The sequence below is a fragment of the Centrocercus urophasianus genome, unplaced genomic scaffold, assembly GCF_019232065.1.
Source record: "Centrocercus urophasianus isolate 14NV4802_14NV808 unplaced genomic scaffold, USGS_Curo_1.0 seq_10, whole genome shotgun sequence".
NCBI lineage: Eukaryota > Metazoa > Chordata > Aves > Galliformes > Phasianidae > Centrocercus > Centrocercus urophasianus.
The window spans coordinates 45,346,974-45,369,016 of record NW_024884142.1 but is presented as its reverse complement, the minus strand read 5'-3'; the positions used below and the strand labels follow the sequence as shown (position 1 = coordinate 45,369,016).

At 38.1% G+C, this 22,043-nt stretch overlaps 1 protein-coding gene across 1 annotated transcript in view; it reads left to right on the top strand.

Annotated features, from left to right (window-relative positions):
- The window catches only part of SOGA3 (SOGA family member 3), a 31,668-nt gene that overhangs the window by 5,397 nt on the left and 4,228 nt on the right, over positions 1-22,043 (top strand). The window contains exons 4-6 of the mRNA XM_042828465.1: positions 15,266-15,337; positions 15,946-17,121; positions 18,487-18,818. Coding sequence (XP_042684399.1) covers positions 15,266-15,337; positions 15,946-17,121; positions 18,487-18,597 — 1,359 coding nt within the window. The 3' untranslated portion in view covers positions 18,598-18,818. The remainder of the gene's footprint in view (positions 1-15,265; positions 15,338-15,945; positions 17,122-18,486; positions 18,819-22,043) is intronic.

The window sequence follows — 22,043 nt, the reverse complement described above, 5'->3', positions numbered from 1 at the left end:
TTTTTCTTGTCTCAAAATCTACTTTCTTGTAGCTTTCCTCCTACCCTGTAATTGATTGTAACAAAGGTATTTTCTTTTTGTTTTCTTTTTTCTTTTGCTTTGCTTCTTCTTATGACCATAAGAAATCTGGATTACAGTAAAGTGTAGTTGCAGTTTGTTGTTTTGCTTTTTTTTGGAAGTGATGTACCTGCAGGAAATTAACCCAATAAATAGGCTTCTTCATCTTTGCCACCAGTGGTTTCTTTCTCCTTGTTTTGGCTCTTCCCTGCAGCCCACTAGGCAGAACTGTGGTTCTGCTGTTCTCATAGAATGATCGAATTGTAGAATGGCTTGGAAGGAACCTCAAGGATCATCAGGTTCCAACCCCTTTGTCACAGGCAGGGTTGCTCATGTTCCTCTTCTTTCTATAGCTTAGGTTTCTATTGTTATTGATATCAATGGAAAGATATTTGATACACTAGCAAGACAGAAAAATTGTGTTTAAGCCAGCAGCTCTTCTGCATGATGCTGTTTTCCTGAAGCTGGAACACATAAATGATTCCCTTTGACAAAGAATGGGAGCACTGAGCCAGAATGGAAAAATGCATTATGATTCTACATATCAGAGTAGAGGTGGAGTGGATAAAGGGTCAGAAATGCGTCCTTATACGGAGCTGGGAAGAGTGGCCATCACCAATCATTCTGTGTTTCAGCACAATTAGGCAGGAGTTTTCATTTTTGCATTTCACAGAGATTGTTGTGTGTCAGTTAGTAGGCTATTTCTCTGTCTAGGACTTTTAGCATAGGATTATTTTAGATATGCATTAACCAAAGGTAGTATTCAAACTGGAAACAATATTCCTTCTGACAAAATTTTAGTAATTCAAAATATGGATAGCATTTGTTGAAGCCTAATTAATTCTTGTAGAGCTTTTCTTGAATAAATTTTGGGGAAAGAATCATTCCTTTGCTGTAGCTATGTAAGAAATGCCCAGTTAACCGTGCCTTAGACTGTATGTGGTGAGATAAATAAAATAGGTGGAGACTATGACAGATTTACTGGGCCCTGGGCTTTACAAATACTCATTGCAATGCAGAAATGCAATGTTTCTCAGATATATATGTCTTTATGAATAGATATAGATAGCTCTGCTATTGCTCTAAATGGGGCAGATGCAAGATAGTTCATTTCTTCAGCAAGATTACTGTGATGTCGGCAAGCTGGCACTTTCTTCTTGTAAGCTTAGGTTATTAGCTCAGAGAGCTTCATGGTTTGAGCCAGAGACTTCTTGTGCCTATTCAATTCATAATGTAGGCAGAAGAATTTGTCTTTCTGCATGTGTCTGTTTTCTTGGAGTGCAGCCTGCCTGTCAGTCAGACTGTTCTGTACTTTGTGTGAAAATGGAAGAAGGCAACGTGATCTAGGAAGCTCAGCACAGGACTTACAAGGAGAAATCTGAATTCTATCTCTGATATTGATACTAGCGCGCTGTGGGACTGCAGGAAAGTAATTATGCATTTCTGCTTACTCTTGTGAAGTTTGTTTGCTCTGTTTATGTAATCTGTGGTCACAACTTAGATCTCCATATATATCTGAGTGCTCTCAGATATCTGAGCAGAAACCAAGTCAATAACTAGAGAATTCACAAGAAAATCAACTAACAAAACACAAAAAAACCCACACATGCACACAAAAACAATATTGAGGTCTTTGAAAAGAACTGGCAAGGGATAATCTTGTCCCAGTATCAGCCTCTATGTCTCTGATAAAAATCTCTTTCAAAGTCAACACATCGCACGAATCATGTGGCTTCTTATAGCTGTCTGAAAAAGGCTTCATCTATTTCCTCTTATTTATCAGATGTTCTGCAGAAGATGCCCAAAATAGTGTTACCCATACTTCTCTGTCCTCCGATTCTTACCCGTTGCTCACAACTTGCCCATCACTGATAACAAGGCTATGCATAATACATTTGAACTTTACATAGAGCAGAACCCTACTTCATCACCTTCAGAGATTTGTGGCTGCACTCTGGGTGTGTGAGGTATCTTGTTATGTCTCCCATGTGATCCCAGCAAGGTCATATTTGAACATGAATTTCTAGCTTGTGTTTGTTTCCTATGCCATGTGCATATATGTTACTGGAGATAGACTCTTGGTTGTATTGTTTTGACAGGGAAAGTTTGAGTTTCCTCTATCATGTTGTCCTCTAACAACTTCCTACTTGTATCCCATGCTTCTGTTTCTGCCTTATCCTCATCTGGAACAGCTAGTAAGGGAGGGAGTAGGGATGAGCTAAAGAGCAAGAGAGAAGATGCCAGGATGCCTGTTAATGTAGCTGATCAGTTTCATAAGGTCAGTATGAGAAACTGGGACTCTTTGAAGAGTTGCAGTAATTTACTTACTTTTGGCATCATATTGCAGTAGGGTGGGATTTAATAATTTTAATAAGCCCTGGCCTGTCGGAGGACCCGACTGTATCAATGACTGCACTTGGACTAGGAATACCTTTAGGCAAAATGCTTTTGAGATCTGGAATCTGTTGCTTTGTGAAAACTCAGGTTGCTTTGGTGAAAGAACAACAGCGTGATGACAAGACTTCTTTTTAAAAAGATTAGAAACTGTCTGTGTTAGTATAGGAAAAGGAAAAAAGAATTCCCTTGTCTCCAAGCCCAGCTCAGTGATTCTCTAAGCTCCACATCCTGCAGACACGGAACCTCCATCTACTTCAGAATTGTCTTTGTGAAATCCTGTTGCATTTGGTATCTTGCCTAAATATTTTGTTCCTTTAAAAACAGTACTCAGCAGGGATGATATTCATAATCTATGAATTTGTGCTTCTGACTTCATTGCTCAGAGCATGCTGTGATCAACTTCACTGATTCCACAATGAGCATAAGAAGATTTTACTTAAGTTTAGAATATGTGAAAAAAAATAATGGAGAAATGAAATGATTTATGTTATAAAATCTGTTTTAATAGTTCTCTGAAAATATCATGTCATAAGGAGGAAAAAATGATATACACTTGCAAATCAGTTTGCGCTTAAACCTCACAGAATTACCTTTTAATTATGCATTAGCCATCAGCAATTCATGAGCTGTTTGCTTCGAAGACAGTTTGTCAAAACTGAAAATAATGGCCTAGTGGTCAATCATAGTAAGCTCCAAAACACATATAAAATACAGTGAGAGGTTTCAAAAGAGTGAAGTTCCAAAGATATCTTACTGCGAAGAAAGATGCCTGGAAAGGATTTTTTTTGAGGAGTCCTTGGAGCTGATTCATGAATTCTTATTAAATTGTTATAACACTTGCAAGGACATGCAAAAGGAATGACTGATTTGCTTTTTAATGGGCAACTAATACTAAAAGTAACTAGTGACAGTATATCTGGCTTAAGTTTAAAACAGAAGAGAATTCAGTCATAGAATGAAGTTTATTTTGAGCATCTCTTTTTGAATCTGTAAACATACTACTATTGCTTTGGCTTGATGGAGGCAAGGGGGTTCCTTCCTTTTGATGGGATGCTACTTTGTTTGCCTTTTTCCTGTGATGGATACAAGCAGCCTAAGATGAGCAAATGTGCCTGTCAAGGTTATTATTGATAAAGTCTCCAGGTGAAACCAGAATCCCTTTGTATTGAACTAAATACAATAAAAGAAAGGGGAAATGTCTCTTTCAGACAAAGCTAATCAGAACAGGAATGCAGAATAATAGATGTGCTTCCAATCACAGAGAATCCAAGCATTAGAGAACGGATAGGAATCTCTATGTCCTGGTCCCATTTCAACACCTGAGACCATTTTATTGCTTGGGTCATGCTTCTCAAAGATGTTTTTGCTGTAGACTTGCTTCCATTATACAACAACTATATGGGTAAAATGAATTGCGCTGAGGAATGGGTTCACACCCTGACATGTGGTTGCCAGTTGTACCCCTTGGATGATTTTGGTGTGGATCAGCTACCACTGCTTCAGAGTTTGTTCATGATTTGGAGTCTAGCCTGGGGCAGAGCTCATTCTTGATTGACAGTTTGGATGCAGTCATGCTTGTTTGTAGGAATCTGTATTCCTACAGCTTACAAGTTTAGCTGTATTGTCATTTTTAGCTGAAAACAGTTTAACTGTGGACTGTCAGTCAGCATCAGACCCTTAGAACAATTCCTGACTATTTCATTTACTGGTGTAAAAACTAGGCAAAGGGAAACATAGAACATCAAATCCAATCCAAGGCTGTCGTGTGAATTCACTACAGCTGAGATTTACTGGAAAGGGGCAATCACCAGCAGCTACAGTACCAACAGAACTGGTATGCCAGTTGTCTAAGCAAGTAATGAACAATGTAGTAATGTGAGTCAGATTGATGAATGGTAACTGGTTACCAGAGAATATGGTTTATGAGTGTGAACTCACAGGTGGGCAGGCTGGAAAATACTCATCTCTGTTACTTCAGACCTTAGCATATGATTTTCTTGAGATCTAAATTAGAGAGAAGGTCACCTATCTCATTACCTACGTAGGCAGTGTTGCTAATGACTTCAGTAACAGCCTCCAAATACCACAACACATTAATAAATGGAGGAAAGTTTGGGAAAACCATTGTCACTTGGTTTCCATACAGCCATTTGTAATCTTGTGTTGGTGCTACTTATAAGCTTGAATTTACATAATTTTTAGGAAAAGACATTAAGTTTCATACAACGCAGTAGTGGAGCAGCATTACAAAAGACAAGTTTTTAGTTTTGCATTTCCTTGTTTCAGTATTTTTTATTTTTTTGTTTTTTTACTTAAGTGGACATTCAGGTATCAAAGGTATAAGTTAAACATAGAGGTACCAACTTGTTTGCTCAATTGAAAGAAAAAGATACCAGGTAATTTAAAAGTCTGAGTGTAAAAAACAAAACAAAACAAAAAAAAACAGCATTATCTGGTATTTCAATAGCTATCATGCTACCTTTCATGCTTGTATCCATAGTTGTAGCAAAGGCAGCAAATAATCCACATTGATTCTTTCTTTGTTATCTTGCTTATTTTTTAAATAATAGATTATGCCTTTTAAATTCCAACTGTAATTTTATTTTTGCTTATTTTTTCATTTATTGACAGGTCCCTGGATACGTGGGTTTTTTTTCATCTGATGCTATGTAGGATTTTCTTAGTTTCTTAAAGAAAGAAATTGGAATATAGGCCAAATTCAACCTCTTCGCACTATAACAGGAACAGAAAGGGGAATATAGGATTCTCTAGATAGATTTAGAGAAACTCAGATGACTTTGCAAAATTGCTTACTATCTCTTGGAATATAGACATTCTCTGAGTGCTGAATGAGAAGTTGAGATATGTGCTGTAATTAATATAGAATTAATATAAACCAAATGTCGTAATCTTACTGGAAGTCCTACTAAGGCTTTGATGAATAAGAATAATAAATGATTTCTGCCCTTTATACCACCGTGTTCAGTCTTCTGCTTAAGAGCATCAATCCCTTCAAGAAACACCTCTGTTTTCAATGTGCTGAAAAAGGTCAAAGCTGAGCTTGTCTCCCCTTGCTGAGGGAAAAATTACTATGGCTGTTTTTGTTCAGTGTGTGTGCATTTGTTTTCTCTTAGTCTTATCTTGAACTCTTTAGCAAATCCACATGAAATAATTTTAGAGTTTATTTTTATGTTAGCAATAGTATGTCTACAGTTAAAAACAAACAAAAAACAAGAAACCTGGGCATTCTGTCATCAAATAGATTTGTTAGTTAGTCTGCACATAGACAATGCATCTTTCAAGTATCTGTGTTCCTGATGGCTCTTTTGTAGAGCTTCATGGCCCTATATTTTTGTCCCAGTGTTAGGAGAGTAAGAAGACTGAATCTAGCACCGTGGAAGTAAGCATTGCTCTTGTGTTTTGGCTGAACTCAGCTGCCAGCATGAGAAATAACAACCTTGTCATGTCATAATACAGATGGTTGTGGTGAAGCATGTTGTGGGCCCTCAGGGGGTGATGTCAGTGTAGTTTCCAGTGTAAAAACAGGTGAAAGAGATTGGCAAGACCTCAAATGAGAAAACAGACTACAGAGCCATATGCAATAAAACTCACAGAAATTGCTGCATTTACTATTCAATATACTACCCATTATTTTTTCGTAGAAGATTAAGTTCATTAAACTGGGCTTTCTCCTCATAAATGTGTTGGCTCTGAACAGTGACTGCATTGTCTTCCAGGTGTTCTTCAGTAACTCACAGAACAATCTTGGTCCTTCTCTTCCTGTATTCTTGTCTTTAATTCCTTGAAGATATTCAAAACCCTCCAAGGTGTGGCACAAGGAAGCCTCTTTTAATTGACTCTACTCTGACCAGGAGGATTGGGTTAGATGTCCAGCAGTTGCTTTCAGCCTTAACTATTTTTTTATTCTTTGATATTTTTCTTTTCTGTAATTATCAATAACAAGAAGAATCTAATTTCTCACTTTGCTGCAGAGCACACAGGCATAGGAAAGGTAATGTTCTGGGAGAAAAGAAATTGTTTCCAGATTGTTTTTTTTTGTTGTTTTTTTTTTAATCAGGGAGGCTTTCGAGTCTGTGAAACTGTTTTCTTAGGCAAAACATGGCCAGTGAACAGGAGATCACACCCAGGTATGTACTGGGCATTTTCCATGCTGCACTGATAGTGTTTAGTGCAACTGGTGTTCTATGCAGCATAGCTCTGTGAGCAGAGTGCAGAATGGATGTCTTGAGCCACCTTCTTCTAAACTCTTATATTTGAATATGTTAATAGTTATGTACTGTGGTGGGTGCATATTAAATAGAGATGAGTCTATGGACAGAGAGAGGGTGTGCTGAGTGCTGGGATCAACCAAACACTGGGGAATTGATACTAGACAGGAAGAAGAAAACCAGGCTTCTGATATTTATTCATTTACTGCTTTATTTGTAACATCAAAAAAATGCAGCCTACTGGCTTGATGACATTACATGGTTATGAATTCTGAAGAGTGCATTTACTATTCTGAAGTAAAGGGCAGTGGATTAACCTTTTAGATGTGCAGATAAATTTTCCTGAAGTGTTTGTTTCTGCTGAGGTGTTTTGACATATTGTGTGATTTTATTTATTTTTTTTTCCATTGTTAGTATAAATAATAGCACACTCAGATATGTGGATATCAATTTTGTTTTGCTCTGTGTGATCCTAGATGTATGATTGTGTTAATTGAATTTGATTCTCAGCAAATCAGGTTAGAATAATAACCAAGCTCTTTGCTTAGGTCACAGTTGAGTACTTGCACTTAGAATGTATTTCCCAGGCATCTGTTCCATCAGTGTTGTGTGTAATGAGAGGTTTCTGCATCTCTGTAAAGCATGACTGATGATGACATCAAAGTGCCCTAATTACTGAGAGTGTTTTATAATACAGGCTTGGCTGAATTATTTTAATTTTTACAGATGCTTGCAGTTTAGATCTTTGAATAAGTGACTCATTAGAAGCACCAGTAGCAGTACCCCAGAAAGAGTTCTGAACTGGAGCATTGCCTTGATGATGTACAGACATAGATACACTTCAAAGGTTCATTTTTCTTATGGCGTGCTATTCTGAGTAGTGTTGCCCAGTTCCCAGACTTTGGTAAAGTTTCAAAGTTTCATTCCTAATAGTGTGTTAAACTGAAGAGTCCAGCATCAGTGCTTCATTTATTGTGCCTGGTTTTGTGGGGTTTTTTTTTTTTTTTTTTAATCTGCATGCTTAGGGTTGTCATCATTTAGCCATTTAAAAATGAATATGTTCATCTAAGTCAGGAAGTTGTCCTTCCTCAAAGGGGAAAGATGGGCAGTACTTGGAAGTGGTTCATTTCACTACCTGTGAAGGTGGATTGACTGTGGAGAATCAGTCATTTCTAGAGACTGCAGAGGGAACCTTAGTTTTGGTATCTACACTGTAGAACTGAATTAAGCTGTTTGGTTACTGCAGTGGTTTCAGCACTACCACACCACTCTCTCTGAAAAGTACAGGAGGATATAACATGATGAAAAAAAACTCATGGGTTAAGATAAAGACAAGAGAGATCACCCACCAGTAACCATCACCAGCACAGTATTTTGTGTCTGCCAGGCCTTCATGGTCTCCTCCTTCTTCTGGTGCATCGTGGACTCCTCTCCAGGGCTGCACCTCCAGCCTGAGGTTGTTCCTGCAGTGGCTCTCCGTGGGCTGTGCCTCCTTCAGGCCTCATCTGCTGCTGTACTGTGAGCTCCTTCAAGGCTGCACACAGAGATCTGTTCCATGTGCTGCCCGTGGGCTGCAGGGGAGGGGCAACCTACTCCACCATAAGCCTTTCCTGGGCTGCTTCAACCTAGAGCAGCTCTTACCCTCCTGCGCTGGCCTTGTTGCCAGCAGGGCTGTTTCTCTCACATTTCTCACTCCTCTCCCCAAGCTGCTGTTGTGCAGCAGTTTTTCCATTTCTTCAGTCTGCTCTCCCACATGGACAACCAGCACTACTCATGGCAGCAGTGGGTCCCTTTTGGATCAGCTAGAGCTGGCTCTGATCTGATACGGGGTAGTGGTGGGCTCTGCTCACCAGGCTACTCCTGCAGCCCCCTGCTACAAAAACCTTACTTTGTAAGTCTAATACAGTCAAAAAATTACATTAGTACATAATTTCAACTGATTATCCTTTAAAACAGATGCTGTTTCACTTCACCTAGTTTTACATGAGTGATAGTTCTTTTCACTGTTCATAATTTCTCCAACCTTGACTCTGTCTGCAGATTTTATCCATGATTTAATGTTTTCCAGGCAGCAGTGAAAAATTAGCTAGGATGAAGAATTGATTCCTCTGAGACCCCATAAGGAATCACTGCTGTGTTGTTAATTTGCAGGTGATCCAGTGGTTCAGTGACATTCATGATAAATGAAGAACAGTCAGATGTTTGCTCATGAAGGCTAGTTAAAAAATGCATCCGAGTGATCAATATTTATAATGAGCTGAAGATAGTCAAATTTCATTTCAGAATGAAATTTTCAGTCACTGCAAAGGGAAATATTAAACGAGAGTGTTAAGGCAACTGCAGATATAAAGATTTCAAGTGAGCCTAAGATCCACAGCCCTTCCTCTTGCAAGGAATTAGCATCTTCCTTAAAAAGCTGAGCAGGTTTCGCCTAGGAGGAAGTGGCATAGGGGCCAGTCACAGGTCTTCTGAGCCTTTTGGAGTGAATTGGAGTTCCTGGATTCCTGCTTCAGTCAGTATTGCTATATTCTGCTGCCTTTGCAGAAATAGTGAGAAAAGCACTGTGTGCATCCTTATGAGCATAAGGCATGGGATAAAGTGAGAAAGGTGGGCATGGGGATGTCTAAACTGCTAAAATATCTTCCAGTTTAGCTTCCAGCTCCTTGCATTTTTCCTAAGTTAATTCATCTAAAACTTTTGCATCCTCTCAAATGACTCTAAAATTTGATTGTTATGTGAGATGTTCCTGTACCACAAATGCTGTCTGGGGTGCATAGTCTTGAAGGGTGACCTACAGAGCCCTTTTTCCTGTTGAGTGCATACAAACCTAAAGTTTCTTGATAACCCTTCCATGTGAATCCAATAAGAGCTGTCTGTGCATATAACACAGCTCTTCTGTTTGAAATAAGCTTGAGTGCAACTGTACAAACACGACTAGCTTAACTTTGTAGAACTGATTTCTGTTTACTCCTCCAGTGAGCAGTGTGAGGGTGCACACTGTACATGTAGAATCATTCCTTTTTTCTGTCTTATTACTTACCATTTGCACAGTTGCCTTTTTGTCAAGAGATAATAACTAGCCTTTGGTTGATATACATGAATTTTTGTAACTAAGGCCATGAACCTTATCAGGTTGTTGGCACTTTTGTGTTCTTGTGATAATTTATTTGTAATTTTCTCTTAGGCATTCTTCTGATAAGACTGAAAAAATCTACTTGTGATAATAGATGTGAGAAAGAAAACTCTTTAACTTAAGTAAAATCTGTAATATATTTAATTGGTAACTGTTGTGTCCATGAGTGTGGTTTATGATAATTGCTGTTGTTGTATGGTAAAGTTTTGAACTGTGTTGGCGTACTCTCTGTCACAGTAACAATCCAAGATAATGGCTGGGGCACATTGTGCTAGGTGCTGTGCAAACCCTAACAAAAAGACTGACTCTTTTTTCCCGGAAAACACAAATAACTGAGCTCACAGATAAACTGCAACTTAGACAAGTCCTGAACAATAGGCTTAACTGGCATCACTGTGCAGCAAGGTACCTTATTCCAGTGTTTTCACTCCAAAGTATTTGTGGTGTTCTGAGATTTGTTCTTGCATTTCAGTATTAGAGAGATGTGTGTAAGCTGCCTTTGATTTCTGCATCTATAACAAGGCCCAGTTTGCTCAAATGGCAGAGGACAGCTTCCTCTTCAGAGAACTTGCTTTCACTACTTTCATATGTACTGGTAGATGAAGCGTGCAGTCACAGAAAGTGAAGTGTCAGATTTTGCTGGCTATTTGATCTGATTATATAAAGAGCTTTTAAAAGACAGCTTTCATCTTTTTACCTGATTGTACTTGCAAAGTTCTCATTATTTGCTTCGTCAGTTTGTTTTTCCTTCAAAATATAAGGGCTTTCTCTAGATAAAGATGTATATTTTTCCCTCTTCTTATTTTTTTTCTTAAAACTGACAAATGGATAACAGCAAAGGATCTGAAAGTGATATCTGTAGTAATTCATAAATAAATGCAAATAAAAAAATACAAATATGGCAGGGTGGCTACTCTTTTCTAAAATATGAAGACATTCAAAGACTAAGAATTGTTATTCTCTCTTTGATTGCCTTCATTTCATATTGTTCTTCAGCAATGTTTTCAGTTATGCCAGTTTTAATATGAAGGGAGTGTTTCTAGTGTGGGTAGGGATATGGTTAGACCTACAGTTTTGTTTGGTTCTTGAACTTGGGTGCCATGCTTCTTTGCATTTCCCTTATCTTCCGCATTTTCTTGCAGCTCTTGGAAGCAAGTCAAATGCTGGAATACTTGTGGTAACTGCTCTTCAAGAAGAGTGGAAAGAGAAAAGCGTTTGTGTAGTTCTATGTGCCAGTGACAAAGCCAGTGCCTGGAGTTTGTTGCAGGCAAACAACCACCAAAGTGGCTGATAGTTTAAGGAGTCTGTATCTGAAAAAGATTGCTAGATTTACAGAGTAAGGGGGACATTTTAAATACAAAGATTATTTTGAGGAGAAAGTGTATTTCAGTTTACCACCATGGAGAGTATCCATCTAGTGTTAACTATATGTGTAATACATTGAATTAGAGTTAGTGGCAGTAAACTGAAAAATCTGTCTTGTGTCTGCTTTGATCCAGATCCACAGTCTAACTGACTATACTTGACTGAAGAGAAAGAACAGAGAAAGTCTGAGGATGAATTTCTATTTCCTGATAATGATCACTCTGTGCCAAACAGAGGCAAGTTGTGGAGTCCCAAAGTATTCAGTGACTTTTAAAGACTGTAAAGATGGCATTGGTTTTGCTCTTAATTTTTGAAAGCTCTGTAGATCTGTCGCAGTGTTTAAGAGGTAGCCAACTACAAGTGTGTGCAGTACAACCATGGTGAGTTGCACCTATAGAGATTCAGAAACTGCACACCCTTTGCCTTGGCCTGGTCTGTGAGCAGGGATAAGGGCTGGCAGGGGAACCTTGTGCACTCATAAGTTCCCTTATATTTTTGACAATTCCTCTTGTGTTTGCTTACACTGTTTTTTTAGATCATTTATCCTCAGATCAGACTTGAAATAATCAATCCAGAAGTCTTGAAAAACTATGGTATATTCTATTCAGCTTCTTTATTAATTGCAGAGAGATTTCCTGTAATACAGAGTCAAGTAGTGAGAAATTAGTTCATTTTAAAGCTTTGATATTCAGTGCAGCATCATTTTGTCATTTCATTGAGCTGTGGTTTTTATAAAGTAGACTTGAGGTCTTTTTGTACTCTGAAGCACTCAGCATCGTAGGTGGTTGGAAATGCACATTTGGATTGCATTTTAAGGCTGGCGAGAGAAGGATTTTGCCATCTGGTCTTGAGAAGCGCTTAGCATCTCGAACAAGACATTGGATAAAGTCCAGTGAAGGTCACTGGAGAATTGATGCTCCTGAAAATCACAACAGGATTGCTCCTGTCATGTGATCAGGTGTGCATATAGTGCAAACATTGTCTATGGCCTTATCTATACTGCGGAAATTTCTCAGCATTGTCAGAACATTAATGTAACCTCATGTGTGCTCAAACCAGTGAATGCTAGGAGTCAGGTCAGACTCAGTTGTACTTCCTAGACATTCAGAGGTAAGCAGAGCTTATACAGCACAATAATACATACCCCAGCTGCTGGTCCTATTGTTCTAGCACTTTTGGAATATTTCATTATTACTTGAGCAGTTTAGCAAAATCTCCATTGCAGAAACACTATGATGTGCATTTTTTGCTTCTTCTTCTTTTTTTTTCCTGAAGATGGATGACTTGGTTTAAGATTATTACAACCATAAAGCTCTCTAGAAAGCATTGCAGATTAGATAGTGCAAATGCAGTCTTTTTTTTTTTAATTTAAGAATCATACTCATTAAACAGACTGAACTGAATGTAACAGAGGGTAATTTAAATTATACACTTTCAAAACAATTCTAGAATTTGATGGGCAGACTTTTTTGCTGTACTTGGGAAACAACAAGGCAGCCTTCAGTGGCACTGCAGTATTCCTTGCTGTACACTGTGACATGGAAAAAGGAGAATTATCCAAACAAGTGGAGAAATATATTAAAAGACGATGAAATATGAAGCTTTTTGAACAGACAACGTTTGTACATGAAGTTGGCTAAAATAGCCTTGTGTAACATTATTTAGTATATCAAAATAAGCAGTGTGCAGTTTCAGTAGTATCCAGTGGGAAAATGGGAACATTCACTTGCGAGAGTCTGGACTGCTGATTTTGGTTTTGCAGTATGTTTATTTGAATACTTTTTTTTTTTTTTTTCTGTTTTGTTTTGAAGTATTTTTTTAATTATTGGGAATAAATTGTTTAACATATTGACAACTGAATTGAAAGACAGCGGTAGTACAGGACTTGAGAGAAATGGAAGAAAGAGTAGTCACGACTATTACTGAAGTTAAAAATTTATTATGCTGACAACAAAAGAAGAAAAGGACTTTAAAATAAAAAACATTGAGAGAAAGGGGAAAATCAAGTGTTTTAGTTTTATGTCAAACTCAGAAAAATAATTTTTGCTCTCTGAACTTTCTCTTTTTTAATGGTTTTGTCATTGAAAACTTTTTCATACATCTCATATCCTAAAATGTTGTAGGGTACACAAGAAGTTGTGTCCCAGCATTTTAGAAGCTCATTTTGTTTGAAGAGATGCTGGGCTTGGCGGGAAGGAATTTAGGTAATCAAACATACATAGTTTAATTATCCTCTAATTACTTTATTAGTGGATGGCACTGGCAAGAACTTGGTTCCAGAAAAGTTTGCAGTAATAACTGACTTGAAAATGAGCTTTTTATAGTGGAATGATTGTGACATATACCAGGAATCTGCACGTCTGAAAGTTTATAAATTTGCCAATTCGATTAGGAAAGCAATAAAAAAACTTTCCACATGCACATACCAATTCTGCAGTAGGGTAATTAATGGGTGACCCTGGAGAAGAATAATTTTGTTTGTAGACTTAATCCCTGTATTGTTGGCTTTATTTTAAAAGAAAGAATCAATTTAACTATTTTTTGTGACTTTTCTGGATTCTTCTGGAATCCTCTCATAGGTATCCAGCTGAGATTCTAATGATCTTTGGTTTTATTGTTTTATCTATTGAGAGCACTGTGTATTTTCAAGAGACATAAAAGTTTCAATTCTGGTTCTTGGTGGCTATACCTGTGAATTCTGATTCTGAATCTGAGGTTATTTTTATTCTGGTACAACTCTGTAGTGAATTTGATCAAGAAGCCTCATCCCTTATGGTTTCTTAGATCTATGTGCCAATCACTTCTGTGGTATCAAGTTTTCCTCTGGTGGGAGCAGTCCTTGGGGCGTAGTAGTTGTATTGAGGCTGATCTGCAGAAGAAGGAGAACAATTGGTAGCAGCAGCAATGTACAGTATACTTGCCCATTGTGCTTTGTTCCTTGAGGATTGTGAACAGATTTTAATTCCCACTAGGTGGAACTGCATGACTTTTGGATATACCACTGGATTTTCCCTGGCTGGCACAGGGAAATGCATGTTTCTCAGTATTCAGTGGCACAAAGGTTTCTCATCCCAGAGAATAGTCTCAGGGGGAGGTAGTTATATCACTGCCTGCTGCAAGAGCTACGTTTCACCTGGGAAGCATAAAACCTGGGAACAGCTGCAAGTGGGTTGTTATGTATTAACATCTTCTCACTCACTTTCCTCTTCCCTGCTGTTTTCTTGATGATCTAAATTGTGTGTTGACAGTGGGATTGCTGCAGTTGTTTTCCACTACTGCCACTTGCCCACTAATGAACTTTTCATTGTTAGCAGTTACAAGATTTTTTTTCCTAGTAACTTTTGAACTCAGTGTATCCTGCTCTAAAATCAGGAATTTCTGTTCACCATTTTTTTCATCTTGGCTCCATAAAAAGTAGCTCGCTTGTATGGTGTGGATAGGTTTGTTTGTCTTGTGCTTGTCGCAAGTAAATCTGCTTTGCCTTTCACTAGGAATCTGTAGTCCAAGCAACTTAAAATAGGTATTGAATATGTTTGGAGAACAGAACAAATCTAGTGACCAGATGTATGTATCTTTCTGCCTGCTTTGTCTGCAGTTTATGCCTAGGAGAGCTGTAGCAGTGGTCCACTGCAAGCTTGAGGCCTGTGGGTGGGATGCAGAGAAAGATGTCCTTGTCCTCAGGTTAGCTGGGGGAAGTCGCTGACAATGCTTTGTGTGGCTTACCTATGGCACTGGTTTTACTGCTTGCCTCAGTTTTCCGTTTTTTTGGGGTTACCGTTGGATATATTTCCTTTCTTACCTCTCATGTGATGATAAGGGTGCTAAGCATTTATTATGTGTTTGTTTCAAAATGTGTTGAATAAAAAAATGTTGCAGACTGATTAAACCAGTACTTCACTAATGCAGTGCTTCTGCTGTGTCATTTTTAGGCAGCAGTGTCTCTCCTCTCTATTTGACATCACAGGAGCTGCACGAGGCTACTACCTTTGTATTTGCATTTGTTTCACTATGTTTAAACAGAATGACTAAATTATGTAGCTCTTCAGTGAAATATGCAGTTCCTCTCACTTTGTTCTTGTTTCAGCAGTCATTGAAAAGAAGAGGGAGCAAAGACCTACAAAAATCAGAGAAAAAGTCACAGCAAACACCAACAGAGGTATGTTGAAACAACAGTAATCTGGATCATTATGTGGAGATTTTAGTGACACTCTGGAAATGTGATTTTCAGATTTACACTTTTTTGCTCTGATTTTTGTTTTTCTACATGCTGCGAAATGGAGACTTCTATCCCCGAATCATGTAGTGAGAAGACATGATGTCAAGATCTACCTAAATGAACTACTTGTGCTGCAATAAAAACCCACCAGTTTTCATGTACTCCAAATATTTTAGGCAAAATGAGTAAATGGAGCACCAGTGAAATAAGATTATAGGCCCTTTGTGTACAGATTTGAAGATTTTTTAACAATGTGATATCTACTACAGTGTTGCAAGTTATTTTTACAAGATACCTTCAAAAGGCCTTTTTTGAGGGCTGCACAGGGTTTAATGGCGAGTAAAATAGTCTTTCTCTTTTCAAATTTTAATATTTATTTCCCCTTATTTGATTTACTGATTAATGAACAAATGGTCACAGGAAAGTCTTTGTGTATTTAAGGCCACGTATCTTTAATTGTTGATCTTGTAATTTAAGACCATCCACTGGAGGTCTCCTGTTTTACATCAACTTTCTTCAAATTCTTTGCTTTCCTTTTTTTTTCTAAGGAGGACAACGAAGACTTGAAATGCCAGCTGCAGTTTGTCAAAGAAGAAGCAGCTTTGATGAGGAAGAAAATGGCTAAGATTGATAAGGAGAAGGACAGATTTGAACACGAGCTGCAAAAATATAGATCATTTTATGGTGATTTAGACAGCCCTTTGCCAAAAGGTGAAGCAGGCGGTCCACCTACCACAAGGGAAGCTGAACTCAAGCTTCGGTTGAGACTTGTGGAAGAGGAAGCTAACATTCTTGGGAGAAAAATAGTGGAGCTAGAAGTAGAAAATAGAGGATTAAAAGCAGAGCTAGATGACTTAAGAGGAGATGATTTCTCAGGGGCCACCAATCCACTCCTGGGAGAACAGAGTGAATCCTTGTCAGAATTAAGACAGCATTTGCAGCTAGTAGAAGATGAGACAGAATTGCTGAGGAGAAATGTAGCTGACTTGGAAGAACAAAACAAACGCATAACAGCTGAGCTGAACAAATACAAATACAAGTCCGGAGCCCACGAGAGCTCTAGGCACCACGATAATGCCAAGACTGAAGCACTGCAGGAGGAGCTAAAAGCTGCACGAATGCAGATCAATGAGCTGAGTGGCAAAGTCATGCAACTCCAGTATGAGAATAGAGTGCTTATGTCCAACATGCAACGCTATGATTTAGCCTCTCATCTTGGGATCCGTGGCAGCCCCAGAGACAGTGATGCAGAAAGTGATGCAGGAAAAAAGGAGAGCGATGATGATTCCCGTCCCCCTCACCGCAAAAGGGAAGGGCCCATCGGTGGGGAAAGTGACTCAGAAGAGGTGAGAAATATTCGGTGCCTGACACCCACGAGATCTTTTTATCCAACACCATCTGGGTGGCAGAAAAGCTTCACTGACAGGCAGCAGATGAAGGACATTCGCTGTGAAGCTGAGCGACTGGGCAAGACAATAGATCGCTTGATTTCCGACACAAGCACCATCATAACAGAGGCAAGAATTTATGTAGCTAATGGGGACCTGTTTGGACTGATGGATGAGGAAGACGATGGCAGCAGGATACGCGAGCATGAGCTTCTTTACAGGATCAATGCGCAGATGAAGGCGTTCAGGAAAGAACTCCAGACTTTCATCGACAGACTCGAAGTTCCGAAGTCTTCGGATGATCGGAGTGCGGACGAACCTTTGTCAGTGAGTCAGGTAGACTTTTACTTATTATGGCCTACAGGTAAAAAACCTTGGCCAACAGAATTAAGACTAAAATTTGATGTATGGCACCTTAAAATTCTTAAACTAGAATGTGGACAAAAATTTCTATTAAATTATTTTTAAATCCTTATTTGGCTATATGCAAATTTGTTGTACCATGGGACCTATTTGTAAATGGTGAACAAATGGTCTCTATGAAAGTGAAAGAATTATAGTCTAGATACAAGTCTTGTAGGAGCTGGAAGACTTTCCTCCTTCTGGCTTTGCAACTGTAGTTGCCAGAGTTAATGGCAATCAAGCTGCAGTGATTACCAGTAAAGACAATGCAGATAGCATTTTTGGCACGTTAATGAACGTGGTTTTTTTCATAGTCGTTGGGTTCTTGTTAAATGAATAAAAAAAAAATCTTAGTAATTTTAAACTTAGAAAATATTCAATTTCCAGAATTACAAAGAATATAGTGAACCACAGGAAAAAAAAAAAAGCCATGAAAAATCTACATGGACTGCGTGGTGATGAATACTGGTACTATTGGAATTGCTGTAACTGGTTGTATCTTTCACTGAAAGGTTATGGGTCACTGCTTATATGCAACGGTGACTAGCATCTTTTCTGCAGTTCTTTTTTATTCTTCTCTTATCCCCTAAGGAAAGAGCCAACAAGCATCCTGCATGTGACGTGCAGAGTTGTCCCAGAGAGGTTTTGGGGAGCAAATTCCTTGCTGACTCAAGATCTTCTGCCGTGAAAAATGAAAATTACCTCTCATTATCTTATTATGCAATCCTATAGTTGGCAAATGGTGTTATTGGTCACAGTATTATCCTGAAGTTTTAGTAAGTCTCTTGCTGTGTTAATTTATGTGTGCTGTCCTGCTAGTTTGCAATTTTAAATTAGTTGCCAGGTGAAGCTGAAAGCTATTATTTCTTGTCCCTATGCTGACTAATTAGTCTTTTGTTTTCTTGTATCAGAAAGTCACAGACGCAGTGAGTTTAAAGTTAATCAATTACTATACATGTACTGCATGAAATCAAACAGAAAAGACATTTGGCATGCTCACTTTCTGATCTAGCAATAGTTCTGAGCTTGTTAGAGTTCCCATTAACTCAGAGGCAGAGCACTGCATGGGTTCATACAAATTTAAAGCAATCCAATTGGTATTTTCTCTAAACAAATAACATCAATAGTTAAATCGGCGTTTCAGGGCTTAACCATGCAGAACTCCTACTGAAGTCAATGGGAGATGGGCACTTGGTCCCTCTACAAGCATAATCTGAATCACTACTTATTTTTTTAAAACTTTGGACTTGGTATTCCATTAATTGACTGTTCTCTTTGTCTTTGTATTTACTTTCCCAGATGTTCCAGCCTATCATTTTACTTATTCTCATCCTTGTATTATTTTCATCCCTTTCATACACAACAATATTTAAACTTGTCTTCCTTTTTACACTGTTTTTTGTACTGTAACCCATTCATCTTTTGCTGTTCATTGTAGTGTTATTTTCAGTTTGTTTATTTTGTCCACCCTCCAAGATAAGACGTGCAAGAGACATAATTTCTGTAATATCCACTGCTGTAAAAACACTGAAGACTACTTGTTTGCCAAAACCGAAACAGACACTTAAAAATGCAAAAGAAAAAAAAAACCATCCAGTTGAATAGGAAACCTGCTCACCATAGTGTTCCAGGTAAGCAAACAGAATATTTTTCACTTTCTCTGCTTTTTATCATTTTTGAATGAAATATTCCCGAGTGGCTGGAACCAATGTAATGTTCATTAATTTGCACCAAATCAGAAGAAAAACGGAAGCATGAGGAGTGGGTATGGGGAGTCTGTGCTTTTCCTCTTCCCACTCCCAGAAAAATAACTTGCATTCTAGCCAATGAAAAGTAAAACCATATGTATTCTGTAATTGTATTTCACAGTTCATATATATTTTCTATGGTTTTGATATCAGCACTGTGTTATGTAGATTAGACACCGTGGAGGGGACAGAATAAGAATGGCTGATACAGAGTACTTGTATATGGAAATGTGGTGAGGAGCTGGGGCCTCTGAGAATTAGATATACAAGGAAGAGGAGTCTAGCAGTGCAAGCAAGGAGTCTGCTGAGAGATGTAGGTTGGCTGCAATCTCTGTGTGCTCTAGAAAAGCAGCCACACTGCAGTCTTACTTGAACTGTGGGTGGTGATGCTATTTGCCTTGTCTGGTGCCAAAACAATAAATAAGTGGTAATAAATAAAGCAGCTGCTTTACTAACTGGCAATATGAATTCTTTTTCATACTGTTCACTTAACCTGTTCCCATATGAGAAGAGTTCATCTTCATGTCTCTCTCCATCTGATAAAAATTCCTGCTGAGAGCTGCAGCCCACTGTATGAAACAGCAGAGACAATGTTTTGAGAGAAACCACTTATAGGTAAGCAGAGGTTAGACAACAGAATTTTTTTTATGAGAATGGAAAAGGTAGTGAACTCACAGCATTCAGCATTAAACAAAACTTTTATTTTTTCCTCATTTGTCTAGCTCTCCTTCCATGTATTCTCTACAAGTATAGTAGCCTTCATCAGTTAAATCACTGAACCTTCATTTAATCCAAACAGTTATTCCTATCAGGGAATTTTGTCTTATTTACTTTGTGGTTATTGAGATGCAGGTAAAGAAAACAATGATCAATATATAGGTAAAGAGAGAATTTTTTACCTTCATCTGTTGACCTGGGTAAAGAGGAAGTCAGGTGCAACAGAATTCTGAAGAGCTTCTTGTGCTCAATTGCCTTAAAGTTGAGTTGCACATATTAGAAACTGTTATGGTGAGATATGGTCAGTTGTAACTTCCCTTCACTGTGAACTTCTGTGATCTTAAAGATAGCACTGAAGTCACTGAGGGGACATCCTTTTTGCTGCTTTTCTCTGTCAGATTATTTCAATAATTGAGATTTTTTTTTCCAAAGGCTTTGCAATTTGGACATTAAAATATGATAATTGTAGGCTTCAACTTGATGAATCAAATATTAGCAAAACTCTGGCTTTTTTAATTTCTTTTCTTCTACTGCCGCAATTGGGGGAAGAAAATATTTTTTTTTTTCTTAATATTACTGTCTCAGTCCCAAAGAGTACAACAAATCATGCTCAAACCTGATCTGAAGTTGTGGGCTTTCAGATTTTAACCCACACATTTATCCCTTTCTCAGCTTGTTTGTAATAAAGATGATGAGAAAGGGTTTGCTTTACACTGGGTGTATCAGTAACGGTACTACTATAAAATTGCCAAAAAAGCTTAAAGCACAGTATTCATGCATCGAGTATATTTTAGAAGTTATTTGGAAAAGATTTGCATCTTTCTTAGAAATCAGTTAAAGTGTACATGAATCTATTGAGTTGGCAGGTGGGACATGCCCTCTGTACAGGACTGACAATTATAACCCCACTGATTAGTCACAGTAATTTTTCTTGCATATGGTTCGTTTACTTTACGTGAACCAAACCTTCCTCATCCTACTTCTGCCAGGCATCAGAGCTGAGACATTTAGGGAACTGTTGCATAGCCTACAACCTGAAATGAAGGGATCCTGAAGCATCCAAAATCATTTTAGCATATCCCCACAGTTTTTAAATCTGTGATGAGCAAAACAGGAACCCTGCAACCCTTGATACAGAAAAATCCCAATGAGAAATGAAATTTATTTTTCATGTCCTGCATCCAGCTTTAAGGGGCAGACAATTTGCTTATTTGTTTCACGTCAAATATTGCAGAGGAGTGCACAACCCTTCATTTTTCTTTATTTTAACAGTTGCTGAGAAAGCTAATAAAATCAGTACAGAATCTGTTGATAGCCAGAAGATAACATTTAGCTAAATAAGTCTTCTGTGTCGTGCTGAATTGAAGTGGCTCGGTCTCACAAATGTGACAGTTCTACTTGTCAAGAAAGGCTGCAGATTCTCCCCATTTATAGGGGTGATGGACAAAATCTACTTCAGAGATAAGCAGTTAAATTCAGCTGAACACATCCGCATCCTCTAGCAGGAGTGTGTGGGAGTCAGGCAGAGAAAGGCCAACCTGAGCACTGCTGATTCATTAACTTATCTGCTGCATAGTGTGCAACTCAGAAGAGCAGTAAAGAAAAATGGGTGATTTTGCTCCTATATGGCACGTTACCTGGCACATTGCCTATCAGTATCGGTTATACTGGTAGTGGATTCACAAATCCCATTTTTGAAACAGAAGAACTTCTTGAAGTGCGCTGCAATAGCAGAGGCATTGCAGAATAAAGAAATGTTTGTTATCCTCCTGATGAGAGGATGCTGGGTAAACCAGATATATGTATTTTTTTTTGCAAGTGAAGGAAAAGTGTTTCAACAACAAATCATAGATTCTTCTTAATTAAAGCGGGATTAATATTTTGAAGTATGCTTTTATAGCAAAAAGCTCAGATGTTGAGCAAGAATATGTATGTAGCTAACCTTTATAAAGTACGTTTGCTCTCACAGATCGCTGCAGCTTACCTGTACAAGTCAGCTGAAGGCATTTCAGGCATTTCACTGATGAAATCCAGCTCCTCTGAAGCACATCCAGGGACTTGCATAAGCCCTATAAAAACAGGAAATGTAATATTTACTCCTGCTAACAGGGATATTAAAATAAATGTGGTAACACATTACACTACAGAGTAAATATTAAAATCTTACATAAAAGTGCACAAAAAAAGCTGCAGAGCCTATTAATGAAAGGAACTTAAAATAAGCAAAATCTGCTTGAAATGGATGCCAAATTTTGTTCTGTGGAGTAGAAGTATTAAAATCTGAACTTGGGTTGGATACCGGGATTAATATTCTATCCTTGCAAAAAAAGGTTACTAAATTTCAGGCTCAAGATTGTCTTAGTTTCTCTGAAAGATTAAATTTCTGATTCC